The sequence below is a fragment of the Filicampus tigris genome, chromosome 13, assembly GCF_054856515.1.
Source record: "Filicampus tigris isolate MCC_2025a chromosome 13, RoL_Ftig_1.0, whole genome shotgun sequence".
Classification (NCBI taxonomy): Eukaryota; Metazoa; Chordata; class Actinopteri; order Syngnathiformes; family Syngnathidae; genus Filicampus; species Filicampus tigris.
Window position 1 is genome coordinate 5,028,245 of NC_141229.1, and position 14,602 is coordinate 5,042,846.

The following is a 14,602-nucleotide window of genomic DNA, read 5'->3' on the forward strand; positions in this document are numbered from 1 at the left end:
TTTCCTCTATCGAGGCTAGAGTAGTTCATGACATTCATTCCAATTGAAAGACCAGTGAGCATCTAAAGAAATTATAAGTTAACTATAAAAGAAATGAATAAAGTAAAGCAATAATTAAGAATTATAATGAATAAGAAGTTGAAAATAAATCAAATGAAAATAAACTGTATTGCATGCAATGTATAAATAAATGGCATATGCGTTAAAAAATACAGCAAAAAGGTAAAAAAAAAATGCAAAGAAAATACGTAAACATAAATAAATAAATAAAAAAGGAGAAATAAAGGCAAAGAAAATAAACCAATAAACGAAAAGAAAAATGATGATGAATAAATGCAAAGAAAATAAGTAATTACAAACACTACATTTAAATGAAAGAAAATAAATAAACATAAAAATGAAAGACAAAGAAACTAAATCAATAAATACAAAGAAATGGGAAACTAAAGTATCATATGTATGTATAGATAATATAAATAAATATTAATAGGGGTGTGCATCTCTCCACAAAAGACGATTCAATACGATTCTCAACACATATAGTACGATACGATTCAAGGATGTAACGATTTGAAAACGTTTCGATTCGATTTGGTTCGATTCAGTCAGATTTTTAATTCGATATGCTACTGCTGTAGCTTTTGTCATTGTTTTTGTTAATTTGCAACATCAAAGTAAAAGCGTTTTTTGTCCCGCATTTGAATAATTATAATAAAGAAATAAATGGAATAAAAAAAAGTCATTTAAATAAAATAAAATAGATGATACGAACACAGAGAAAATACATGTAGAAACAATGCAGACAACTATACAAAAAAAAAAGAGGACACTGGAAGCTTCTCTCGCCCAGGAGTCCCCTCTGCCTGATGACTTCCCTTCTGGTCCTCCCGGGCATGAGACCTCTTTTACCACTTTGTCACCCCTCACTTCCTCCGCCGTGCGCTGGGCATGTTCCTTCCGCATGGCCGGCTGACCGTGTCGCACTGTGGTAGGTAGCCCACGCTTTGCGCACCAGCTTGGCTTTTAGCGAGCGCTCGCTCTCTCCGTCTCTCTGTGTCTCTCTCCGCTCGGCTGGCCGGCTTCAGTCAATCCGTGCATGAGAGAACAAGAGGGCATGCATAAAACATGAGGTTTTATCTCGTCGTTCCGGTCTCACTCTCGCTCGGAGGCCTTTTCCGTGCGGAGGTGGCGTGCTCGTCCATTTCCTCCCATGATTAAAAACGTGTACAACGGATAATAACCTCTGGTGAAGCAGCATGTGGCACGTTGCTCCAGGTTGTTGTCCTATACAGCGAATCCCCCGCTTGTTCACTGTTCGACATTCGCCAGTTATTACCAGCAGTATGTCTCAGGCTTTTGTATTTTTTTGTTTTTATTTAAAAAAAAAAAGGGCTTCAAGCTGTTTCTTGCCACTGTCAGTTGACGTTGACAAAGTAAACATAAAACGAATAGAGTTGCACATTGTGTATTGACGACAATCTCTCAACTTTGCCTTTTCAATGTCCGCTAGCTTAATGCTAACGAATAGCATCGATAGATGCTAGGGATAGACTGATTATCGGCACCGATATTTGGCTTTTTGACGAATATCGGCCTCTTTTAAAACTCTTAATGGCCGATACTAAATCAATTTAAAACTGTGGAAATCAAAACAAAGGTATGTGAAAGTTTAACATTTCTGTCATTTTGAAATTTTAATTTACTGTAGAAAACTGCATGGAGCTATTGTTTAAGTTTTTCCTTTATCCTTTTTAAGACATACTGACAGTCCTGGGCGCTCCCTGAACATTTTGTTAGTATTTTATAACAGATGTAAACATTTCTTGTAATAATGATTTTTTTTTTTAAATCACCGTTATTCAAACCCGAAAAATTGTTCAATAAACATGCTTAAAGACGTTACAACAAAGTAAAGAGTAGATTTTTCTTGAGATTTTGATGCCAATATTTTCCTTTTCACTGAAAATGAATATGGGCTCTAAATATCGGTTATCGGTCTCCTTGACTACTAATAATCGGTATCGTATCGGCCCTAAAAAAGGCATATCAGTCTGTCTCTAATAGATGCAGTGTTTTAGTAGTATCAGCACGTGTAGACTGGAACGTGTCCACATTCCACAATACACATGCTCAAGAGTACATGTTAGCTCGTTTAGTTGCTATGCTAACTGGTCAAGAAAAAACTTAGCCATATGATAAATTTTAAAAAATGTAGAATTTTTTTTTCTGATACTAATAACAGGGTTGCATTGATTTGAGTGGCAAACTTCATTACAGCTGAAATATTGAAAAAATATGAAAAATAGACCACGGGACTTGCTTACATGGTCAGCGCTATTAACTTGTTGACGTTATTCCTGTCATGTAACTCACTTTTTGTCTTGTCCTCTAACTGGCTAAAAAGGTTTTAGTGACAAGGTTGCGTGTATATTGTTTGAGAGTTTCACAGTATGATTACTACTTTTTAAAATGTGTCTGTGATAAAAGAGAATGATTTAAAACGTATTGTATCTGTTATATTTGATATCACCGGCATCAGGCCTGACAATCGGAAAATGTCCTCCAATTCTGAAATGACCCATGCAAGTCGTGCTTCGGAAAAGCTCCTTCGTCAGTTTCTAGGTGATGCGAGGTGACGGCCCTCGTTGGTGCCTCGCAGGAAATTCTCGTGCTGATTCTCTTTGGCGTCAGAGTTTGTACTGGAAGAGCACGCAGAAAACCTTGGAGAGCGGCGGTGCAGAACAGGAAGTTAATGGCCGAAGAACGTTGCCTCCGGCTTCACGACCATGATGGACGTCCCGGGTCAACGGGACGAGCCCCGGAGTCCGGTCCTGCGCTCCTTTGGCAGCAGGCGGTGTGACTCACACGGGGCCCACGCCGCTTTTATCACCAGATTTATAAACAGACTCTCCGGACGGACGGACGGACGGACAGCCATTTGAACGTCAGTCCCGATTACGTCGTCTGCCGCGCTGCTTGCTAATGTTGATGAAGATTACAGATGACGGATGGTGGCAACACACTCCCCGGGATGGAATTAGCGTTGCGGCTCCCCGCCGCCTCCCGTCCTCCCGACCCTGCGAGACCGAGGGCCATTTATCCCACCGTTATTGGCAGAGACAATGGTTAATCTTTTTCGGACTATGAAGAGGAGGAAATCTCGTCATAGAACGTGCTCGGTCCAATCGTCACGCTTCCTCACCCTCGATCTGCTGTCAACGGGAGAGACGGCCGGGAATACATACCGTGGATCTACTGCATGAGTGTACACGGGAAATTGTATTAGTCCTCCAATGGGATCCACACTTGTCAATGTATAAGCAATATACATGGCTCTTTTTTCTAGATTCATGTGATCAACACCGGAGAAAATACACAACGATGAAATCTGTGTACGGGCCCTCGTCTCCCGTTGACAGCGGCGAATCCTCAAAATGATGATTAGACTTTGACGCCTTGCTCTGCCTCATTCGATAGCGTGGGCAAACAGTTTCCATATTTAGCATCTGTCGAGGATACCTGCTCATTTGAACGTTCTTCGTTCAGAAGAATGACATGACACGATATGCTCTGTTCACATTATATGGCGTTGGCTAAGGTCGCCTCAGATACTTTGATTAGGGCTCAATTGGGCGAATCGTACATTTGTCCCGGTATAAAGCACCTATAATGGCTGGATTCTCTAGTCGTAGTGCAGTACAAGCCCAAAAACTTGAACTTTAACAAGGGCGCTCCCGAGCGAGTTTTGAGCCACGGTGGCTGGCTGCAGGCTGACACGCAGATGTCGAGCATCTCCACCCATGTGGCAGGACAAGAATATAAACGATATCCATTGAAAGAAGGTTAACCTGGCCATTAACACTGCCTCCGCCCGCCAAGCCGATATTAACAGCCGGCCTTGCCGCAGCCCCTCGCCAGCCAGCCGTACAGTGCGGGAGCCTTAAATTAGCAGCCAACGCGCTAGCAGAGCAGCCTCTTGTGTTGGTGGGCCGGCTGCCAGTCCCTTTGTGTCCCGGCCGGGGATTCCCCGTGACCCCAATTTGTGTAAAGGTAAATGTTTTGTCTGTGGACAGTTCTTCTCTTTTTATTTATATATACATATATAAAATATATGTATATATATAAAATATATATATAAAACATATATAAAATATGTATATGTATATGTGTATTGTGAATCGTGTCGTAATTGGAGTAAAACCGTATCATATCGTCACTGATATGAATCATATCCCAATTGGAGTGAATCGTATCGCAATTGGAGAGAATCATATCGTAAATGGATTGATCGTGTGGTATTGTATAACATCATATTTGGAACGAATCATATTGTGATTAGAATCGATGAATGGAGTAAATCATGTCGCAATTGAACTGGATTGTATTATAACTTGAGTGAATCGTCATATTTGATCACATTGTAATTGGAGTGAATCAAGTTGCAATTGAGTGAATCTTGGATTGTATCACATCTTAATTGTAGTGAATCGTATCGTGACTGGTATAAATTGTCTTGGGAATGGAGTGACTCGTATCGCAGTTGAAGTGAATTGTACTATATCACATCATAATCGGAGTGATGCATAAATTGAGTCAATGGTATCGTTGTTGGAATGAATCGTATATTGTCCTAATGGTGAACCATATTTTAAATATAGCGAACCGTTTTCGTAATTGGAGTTAATCTTATCGTATCGTATTTGGAGCGCATGCGGTCGCTGAAATAGTATCTAATTGTCGGAATGGATTGTATCTTCATTGAACGGACTCTTATTCTATCCATTTTCCGTGTTGCATTATACCGTACCGTCTCGTTACAGAGTCCGTCAAAATTGTCTCACGTCATCATTAGATTGATTCGTATCTGTCTTACTGTTTCACATCGTCATTTCAGTGCTCTGCGATCTGTGTTGTAGATTTCTAAATTCTTTACAAAGACATCACATCGCTTGTCAGGCCTGAGGTTTTTTTAAAAAAAAAAAAAACTTTAAAAAAACTGCGGCGTCACAATAGCGTGTGTGTGTCATATACAAGCTACATTGTGTGTGCGTGCATCGCCCCGGGCTGTGAATAGAGATCACAATTTTGCTTTTTCACGTATTCGCGTGTTTGTGTGTGTGTTTTGGTTGCCGTTGAATGTCACAGTCAACACACACACACACACACTCCCCCTCGAGAGAAATGTCCCTGACTATTTTTAGAAGTGTATCTTCCTCTGCCTGCCTCTTCTCAAACAGTCATGCCTGTCGACGAGACTAATGTACTTACTACTACTACTACTACTACAAAATATAAACACACACGCACACATATTCATGACCAAGGATTACACTGCTTTTATTGATCTGGTCATTGATCTGATATTTCTGAGCTGAGAATATTTTAGTGTGAGAAAAGTAATAGCACAAGCACCCGTGTAACAAGAAACATTTTGTTCCTGGATTATTTGTACCCGAGGATTTATATGGCAAAGGTATTTACAAATTACAAACATTATATTGGACACATATTGTCAGATATTTCAGAAATGAGAAATGTTTATTCTGAAAAAAGTCAGAGCACGCCGATCTCAAACAGGACAAATATTTTGTTTTTGGATTGTATCCATGCGTATATCCAGTGATGATATTCTGTACAAACCGTATATTCAGAAAACCTCCGATATTTCATATGCCGATTTAATTCCATACAAGCCGCAAATCGTCGCTGTCGTGTGAAAAACACTTATCTCCAATTTTGGAAACTTTTTTAATTTTCATTTTAATGTGATGTCTGTAACGCGGAAACATGATTCATGTAAAAATAAGAAAATGAAAAAAAATGGAGATAAGTGTCTGTCATATGACAGCGCCGATATTAAACATTCGTACATCTGTGAAAACGTCTGATATTTCCGAACAGAGACATTTTTAACGTGAGAAAAGTAATAGTGTACTTCTGTCCTGAACAAAACAAACATCTAGTTCTTGATTGCTTGTATCCACGAATATGCCATTCCGATGTTATTAGATCAAGTTTGTTTAGCGTTTAGCATTTTCTTGAGGTCGAAATGCACTTTCAACATTCACACAAAGATGGAATAAAATGCAAATGATGGTTTCTCTTCAGGGAGAAGCTCGTACCGTTACTATCAAAAATCCGATCCGCGCCACATCTTGCAGTACCGCACCACACTCCACAAAAGTATAGAAGAATAAAGGAGAGGGATGATACCGTTCCAAAAAGAACATCCCAAACCTACGTGCTGTTAAAACTTGACACTTTGAGCATTCACTCAAAAACAGAATAAAATGCTTACAGTGTTTTTTTTTTTTTTTTTTCGTTTCTTCTTCTTCAGGAACCAGCTAGCTTGTTCAGAACTTTACGGAATACTTTATCCTACCGCCCGGACTCTGAACACTTTGTGCAAGTAGGCACACGACATCAATAATCAAATGTTGCCGGAACAATGGGAAGTTGGACTCGACAAAGCCCGAGAGAGACTCGTCTAGGAATACCACATTCCCTAGCGCGCCGGGTACGAGTCGGCAAGCGAGAAAGAAACATGCTGACTGTAGCGCAGCTGAGGGGGAAGACAACAAAAAAAGGCGAGAGGGAAGGACTTTGACTTTTGTTTTTTTTATATCGGAGGAAAAAAAAAAAAAAAAAAAGCTTCCTCCTCCAAGGACGCAATGCAATAAAAACGTCTGGTGAAGGCTGAAAAAGGAGCACAGGGAGCGAGACAGGAAGTCTCCGCGGAAAAACCTTCGCCTTGCTAAGATGTCACTCAAGTTAAATAACGCTCATCGTTATATAATTAGTTTCTTCAATTATGTGTGATGATTGTTCATCGTAAATGAATTAATTCAACTTAAACGATACTTTTTATTAGCATTATTATTATCGAATTTTTGTGGCCAGTGCCGATTCTGATATTTGGTTAGAATAAAATTCCGATAACCAATTAATCAGCCGACCAATTAAAAATAATCATACGCATATTCAGTAAGAAAAGTTTTTGGGTCCTTTCACGCAGTGTTTTTCAAACGTTTTTTGAGTCAAGGCACATTTATTTCATTGAAAAAATCCCGCGGGACACCAGCAGCTGACATTGTGAAAAAAAATATATAAGTGTTACATTGTTTACATAAGCATTTTTTCAACATTGAAGAATGATGTTGTATTATAACGTCTTGAATAGGAATTAAATAAACACAAAGAAAAAAGTATTCTAGAATGTTTCATATTGATACTCAGTGTGGAACATGAGCCTGTTTGGATAAACATGCGTCGCTAATTCGCTTGTCTCGAAACAAAGACAATTAGCTACCAGCTGATGCCACCTGCTGGTACGGAAGAGTACTACAACGTAGTAAAGACATGATTACGCTGCCAGGCGATAGACCGCGCAGGCACACAAATTAGAATTAGAAAATTTCCCACGGCGCATTTGACTGTTGTGCAATACTTGAACTTCACAACAAAATGAAAAATTGGCCAAAATCAGCTGATTTTTTTTTTTTTTTTTTTTTTTTACAATTTTGGGCGGTGTGGTGTTTGACTGAATAAGATCTTTGTCTTATGTTCTAATAAAGAATGTCAAAATTAGCATGTTAATAAAAAGTTACGCCCCTGTAACACATATTTTAACAACAATTAATGCGCGCCACAAATTTGGGGAGCCGTGTACTTGGGAAATTCCGGTTGCGACGCAGCAGACACGTCCACGTATTACCGTCACGAAAGGCACCGCACTGCAGACAATATAGTGAACGCTAACAGTGGAGGAGCCATTTGGACTATGAAGCACCACCAGAGAGAGATGATACCGTTCCGCGAAGAACGTCCCCAACACAGTTTTGACACATTATGACGAGCTCGCAGTCGAGGAAAGTCCAATAAAGTCGAGTAACAATACGTGGAGGCCTCGTGGGAAATCAGCGCCTTAATTAAGCGGGCTTGCCTTATTGTCACCAAGTGCAGGGATTACTGTCTTCATTTTGCTTTGCTCACGATTATTGCTTTACGCATCAAAAATGACACGGTGAGACATATTTCGATAAACTCACAGATCTGAGGTTGTACAATTTGAAATTTGACCTAAACAATCGGAGTAAGGTATACCGAATACCCCAAATAGTGTATTCACAGTTTTTACCACTGTTACCTTTACGTAGCTCGGTTTAGCTAGCTAGCATCATGGGACTACATTCCGATTTTGTTTTTATTTGGCTTTAATTAATTGATGTTAATACTGTGGAACCATTCAATATGATTTGGAATTCTACCAAAACAATCAGGGTAAAGCGTACCGCTTAACTCATGCCAAACTTTCCGCATTTGTACCACCATCACAAGATCTTAGCGTAACCCAGTTTAGCTAGCATTAAAGCATGTGCTACTGCTAACTCATATTGCCCTTCTTTGATTTTTGAATTCAGAATTCTACCCAAACGAAGAATCAGAATCTTGCCAATAATGTACTGTGGGACCGTACAATCGTATGGGGAATCCTATCAGAAAAACGTTTTGGGGAAAAAAATAGACCTCAAAAGTTGTGCAAAAACTTTCAGAAGTGGATCCATTGTCATGAGACAGTTTATCTAGCATCAAAGGATTAACTCTGCTACTTTGAATTTTTCTCCAGCTTTGAGAAGAGTCAGCTTCCACAAGGGGCGAAGAGGAAGGATTTGCACGGAATGTTACGTGAAGTAAGCAGTCAGACTCGAGACGTCAACTTTAAAAGTTTGATAGCGAGGAAGTGAAAATCCCTCCTCTGGCGAGCTGGCGACTGAGCGGCTGGAGTGCCGCATCAATATTACATCGATATTACATCAATCAAAGGGTACGGGCGAGGCGGGCACGCCATCGTGGAGGCAAAGTTCTCACTTGGCAGCTTTGCTAACTCACCGGCCGAGCAGGAGCAGATGCAAAAGTTATGACTACGACGTGCTTTTTAAGGGAGACGTGGCAGATGATCTTTTGCATAATGCATGGCAAACAGCCTGAGGCCAATTTTGGAACATCAACAGACCCACCCAAGAAAACAAATAAGAAATTGGGACGCTAGTGATGTGCGATACTGCAAGATTTGGTATCGTTCTGGTAACGAGTGAATACAAAGACAGTATTTCTGAAACTGATGTATTTGAATAACTAAGGTGGATTTATCGTCAAGTTGCTAAATGTGAATGACTTGGAATGATCTTTAAGTATTTTTGTGAGTTGAACTTGGGATATTTGCGTAATACCAAGTAATTATAGTGCCAGTATCGTCGATATAGGTACAAATAGCAATACTTTTTAATGATTAAAGTGGGTGGCTGTATCATCAAATTATTACATATTAAGAAAAAAATACAATTATATATGTACATACTGTATATATATATATTAGGGCTGGGAAAATATATCGTATCGCGATGTATCACGATACTTTTTATGCCAATACCAAGTATCGATACGTTGATGAAATATCGATACTTTCAATACCTTATGTTATGTTTTACACTTCTATAACATACTTTGGGAGCATTTGAGGTCCTTAAAGTTGATCTTTGTGAATGGAGTTGTATTTATTTCATGGCTGTTTATCAGGAACAGTTACTGGAACAGTTTATACACTTTTCAATCGTGACACTTGCATAAATGTCAAATGGCACTTAAGTTAAAACTTTGGAAACACATGCCTCAGTTTTTTTTTTTTTAATATAAACTTTTCTACCTATCGGATTGGGACAAAAGTGTCTCATCCCAGCCCTAATATATCACACTTTGCGACTTTTTCAAAATCCTGTACATGATGTGAATTTCTGCTTTTTCAACTCAATTCAACGTCATTAACACAGTTGTAATAAAGTGCTGCACATACGGTCGAACAAAAAGCGTACACGTTATTAAACAATAATGAATGATTAAATACTGAAATAGATATTTTCTAATTGTATAAAATATACAGTATAATACCTGAAATATTTATCTTTCCCTAGTTACCTTTTTAGACCATTGGTATCATTGGGGAAGTATCGTGATACTGTCATATCATGAGCTTCGCTGTGATAAAGATGAGAAAACTCACCGCAGAGTTTACTTTGAGCGTAACACGCACATGCACGCCCGTCGGCGGCTTCCTTGGGGGAGGGCAGAGGTGTGAACACTCTCAGTGTGTGTGCAGAGTGCATGTGTCATTCCTCAGCTGCACTTGCCGCACTCGTGCTGAACTCCAGGGTGCGATGCGCGGCGGCGGCGGCGATAAATCACGGTGACTAATTCTGACACTCCGGTGCCTTTCATTTAGCAGCGGCGTGCACTGTCATGACTATTTGCCACGCAGAAAGCGCACACACACACACACACACACACACAAAAAAAAGACTTTGTTTATGGAACTTCTTGTCGCCTAAAATGGGGCAGCAACTATCTGAGAGATTGTTACTTCGGAATCTGAATTACTGAGTTGTGTTTACATTACAATGTTGATTCATTTGTTCATTAATTGATGAATCGGGTTAAAAAAAAAAATAATCCATGTTTTAATTTAATTACTTATGGGCAGGGGCGGAGCCATGGGTGGGCCTGGGTGTGCACAGGCCCGCCCAGATTGACAGACTGCCCAACCCGTGGGATTCATGAAAAAAAAAACCAACAACTTTTAAATGGTTAGTAAATTATTATTGAATTATTTTTTGAGTTATTGGCCAGTCTACTAGACCTGCTGATAGTTTAGAGTTATTGCTTGATCTAATACATCCACTCATTGGCCAGTCCAACAGGTTTCAGTTATTTGTCATTGAATACAATTTGGTTTGAGTCATTGGTTGGTCAAATACACTTTGGTTCCTGTTATTGGTCGGTCAAATAGATATCGGTCGGAGTTGTTGGTTGGTCGAATACATTTCCGTTTATAATTCACTGTACGTTTGCATTGTTCGCCACGCCTCACCTGCTCAGCCTGATTAATCCCACTTCCCGTGTGTCCTTCCATCGCATATTAACCTTCCCTTCTACGTCTCCTTCTTCTTCTCTTCTTCTTCTTCTTTTCTTCTCTTCTTCTTCTTCTTCTTCTCCTCCTCCTCCTCCTCCTCCTCCTCTTCTTCTTCCTCTGCTCTTCCTCGTGGCCCTCGCAGCAAAGTCATTCACGTGAAAGTCATCGACGACGAGGAGTACGAGAAGAACAAGAACTTCTTCCTGGAGCTGGCCGAACCTCGCATGGTGGACATGAGTCTCCAGAAAGGTGCGCTGCTCTCACGCTTGCTTTCTGGCTTTCACCTTTCCTCTGCTATTTTTGGGGAGTTGGCGGCTCCTCTTCTTACACTTGAGCCGCACTTGGCCCCATTTGTCCATATAACAATCCATTTCTGTGTCATTTTAACTCCAAAAGTAACATCTTGACCCGTACTTTGTTGGGTAAACGGATGGTAATGCTAATGCTAACATTTTTTTTTACTTGACTACAAGGTTTTACAAGAAATTATTTTTAAGTGTAATTTTGTTTTAAGCTTCAACCACAGCAAGAAACGTCATCGACGTCTCACCTTGACGGCTTGCGCAAAGAATATTGTTTGGTCTAATACACTTAGGTTTAAAGTTGTTGTGTTTTGTTACATTCGCTGATGCTAATGCTAAAATTGCTGACTGCCGTTTCGTCGCGTTGTCATCAAATGAGGTTTTAACAGAAAATCTTTAGAATACATTTGTTTGGGCTACGACGTTACCTTTAAACAGTTTTGTACATCACCTGACGGCTAGCGCTAATGTTAGCTGCACGTGATGTCATTAGCATTCATCCAATAATACTTTGCTCATATTTTACTGCAAAAATGACCACCTCTTGCTGTATTTTGCCACAGATTTTGTTAAATATAATATACATAAGAGCACCTCTGACTACCCGCGATTGTATTTTGAATGTGGTTAAATGCCAATGCCGCGTGAATCAAAGTGTTACTGTCATTAACGCTGCGCTCCCGCGCTTGCTAACGTCTGCTGAAAACAAAACTCCGACCCAAAAAAAAGTCCATCGGGCCTTTTCATGAGGGGGCCGTTATCTAATGCGATGTTGTTATCTAACCACGCTGGAGGCCAGGTGGACAGGCTGGTGTGGACGGAGCTCAGAGTAACACTTTAGTGTTGGCTAAAGCGTGGACACTGCGGATGTTTACGTTATAGGCTGTGGCAGTGCCGTCTGAACAGTGCACAGCGACGCAGACGAGATTCCTTTTCAGATGCACAATCATGCTAGCGTTTCAGAAATAAATGCCTCCTTCAACTAATCAATTTACACAAGACAAATAAACACCTCCCTCTAATCATCAGCGTAAAACAAATGTCTCCATCAAGCAATCATGAACTAAAGACAAATAAATGCCACATCAAGGAATCATACGCATAAAATGAAGTCCCCCCTCAATAAATCATCAACTAAATGCAAAGAATCTAAGCGACCACTTAAACAACATTCGACTTAAGACAAATGCGCTTCCCTCAAGCAAACATCAGTTTAAGACAAGCGCCTCCGTGAAGTAATCATCAACATAAGACAAATTCTTCCCTCACATAACCATCAACCAAAGATGAACACCACTGTAAAGAAAATGGCACTTTCAGACGAATCAACACCACTCATAAATAAGCATCAACTTAAGTAAAATGAATGACTCCCTCAAATAATATAAATAGTCATCAACATAAGACAAACTCTTCCGTCGGGTAACCATCAACTTTCGACAAACACCACTGTAAAAAAAAAAAAAACACTTTCAGATGAATCAACACCACCCTTAGATAATCATCAACTTAAGTAAAATGAATGACTCCCTCAAATAATATAAATAGTCATTAACATAAGACAAACTCTTCCGTCGGGTAACTATCAACTTTAGACAAACACCACTGTAAAAAAATACCACTTTCAGACGAATCAACACCACCCTTAGATAATCATCAACTTAAGTAAAATGAATGACTCCCTCAAATAATATAAATAGTCATCAACATAAGACAAACTCTTCCGTCGGGTAACCATCAACTTTAGACAAACACCACTGTAAAAAAAAAAAAATACCACTTTCAGATGAATCAACACCACCCTTGGATAATCATCAACTTAAGTAAAATGAATGACTCCCTCAAATAATATAAATAGTCATCAACATAAGAAATCTTCCGTCGGGTAACCATCAACTTTAGACAAAAAAAACCAAACACTTTCAGACGAATCAACACCACCCTCAAATCAGCATCAACTAGACAAACAAACGCCTCCCTCAAGCAATCATCATCCTAAGAAAAATAAACACCTCCCTCAAGCAACCTTCACCTACATACCAACAACTCCTACCAATGTGAAAGAAACGGAGTCACTTTTCCCCGGGGCTTGCAAAGTTAGCTTGTCAGCGCCATCAACGAGCTGCGCTGTTAAATAGAGAGTCTTAAATAAAAGGTAGATGAAGAAAACGCCGGCAGGAGGAGAAAGAAGCGCTGTTGGCTCCTGCCGCGCACCAGAGCAAGCAAACCAAACAAAGACTTCTCATTTAATATTCATCCATTACGCTCCTGCACTCGGCCTTTAATAAGGCGCCCGAACAAACCCAATCATCTCTTATGAGCTACAATATACATATGAACACAGGGAGATTAGCATAAGGCGCGCGTTCATAAAAGATGAGCGGAATGAAAGCTTTTCACGGTCGGAGATTAAAAGCGCTCATTAGCGTCACAATGAACGCGAGCGCCGCTGCGTGAAGCGCACGGGACGCTCGGGTGGCTCGCCCGCATGCGCCGCAAGCTCCCGGGAGGGGGAGGCGTTTACTTTAAGCCTGTCGGGTTATTGACATGCGCCTCGCTTAGCCGCCGCCCGTCATCTGGCGTCTTCATCACCCGCTGACGTCTGAGCAGTCTCGCCTCTCGTGGGCGACACACACCCGACTCACTCGACGCAAGCCGACAGCACGAAAACGCCGCATCAAACGCGCAAATGCGCGGCGATTCTGTGAAACATATGTATGTGATGATTATTTGAGCGAGGCCTTTGATTGTCTTGATTCGATGGTTGCTTGGAGGAAGTTTGTCTTGAGTTGATTTCTATTCCAAGGTATTTATTTGTCTTCAGTTGTTTGACGGAGGTGTTTGTTTGTCTTTACTGGGTTTGTTTTGAGAGAGGCGTTTATTTGTCATGAGTTCAATTTTCATTTGTCTTATATATCGTCGCTGTCCTGTGGAAAAAAAACACTTATGTCCAATTTGGGCGGGGGGGGATAAATTAATTAATAAAACCATTCACTTGAAAATAAGAAAATTGAAAAAAATGGAGATAAGTGTTTTTCACATGACAGCGACGATATTTCGATTTTTTTTTTTTAGGGAACCATTTGTTGGCCACTTAAAAGAAAGTGTTACTTTTTTTGATCGAGTTCATAATTGTTGAGAGAAACATTTGTCTTTATTTGAAGGCTGCTTGAGGATGGCGGTTATTTTTCTGAACTTGATGGTTGCTTGGGGAGGCGTTTATTTGTCTTACTTTTACAATTGCTTGAAGTAGCATTTCATTTCTCCTCAATTGATAGCTGTCTAAAAGACGTACCGGTATTTGTCGGAAGTTGATTGTTTGAGGGAGGCATCTATT

General features: G+C 40.2%; 1 protein-coding gene across 4 annotated transcripts in view; it reads left to right on the forward strand.

Annotated features, from left to right (window-relative positions):
• Positions 1-14,602, forward strand: part of slc8a3 (solute carrier family 8 member 3) — a 53,553-nt gene that overhangs the window by 27,717 nt on the left and 11,234 nt on the right. For all 4 annotated transcript variants that reach the window (XM_086049105.1, XM_086049108.1, XM_086049109.1 and 1 more), the window contains one exon: positions 11,106-11,212. In XM_086049105.1, coding sequence (XP_085905231.1) covers positions 11,106-11,212 — 107 coding nt within the window. The remainder of the gene's footprint in view (positions 1-11,105; positions 11,213-14,602) is intronic.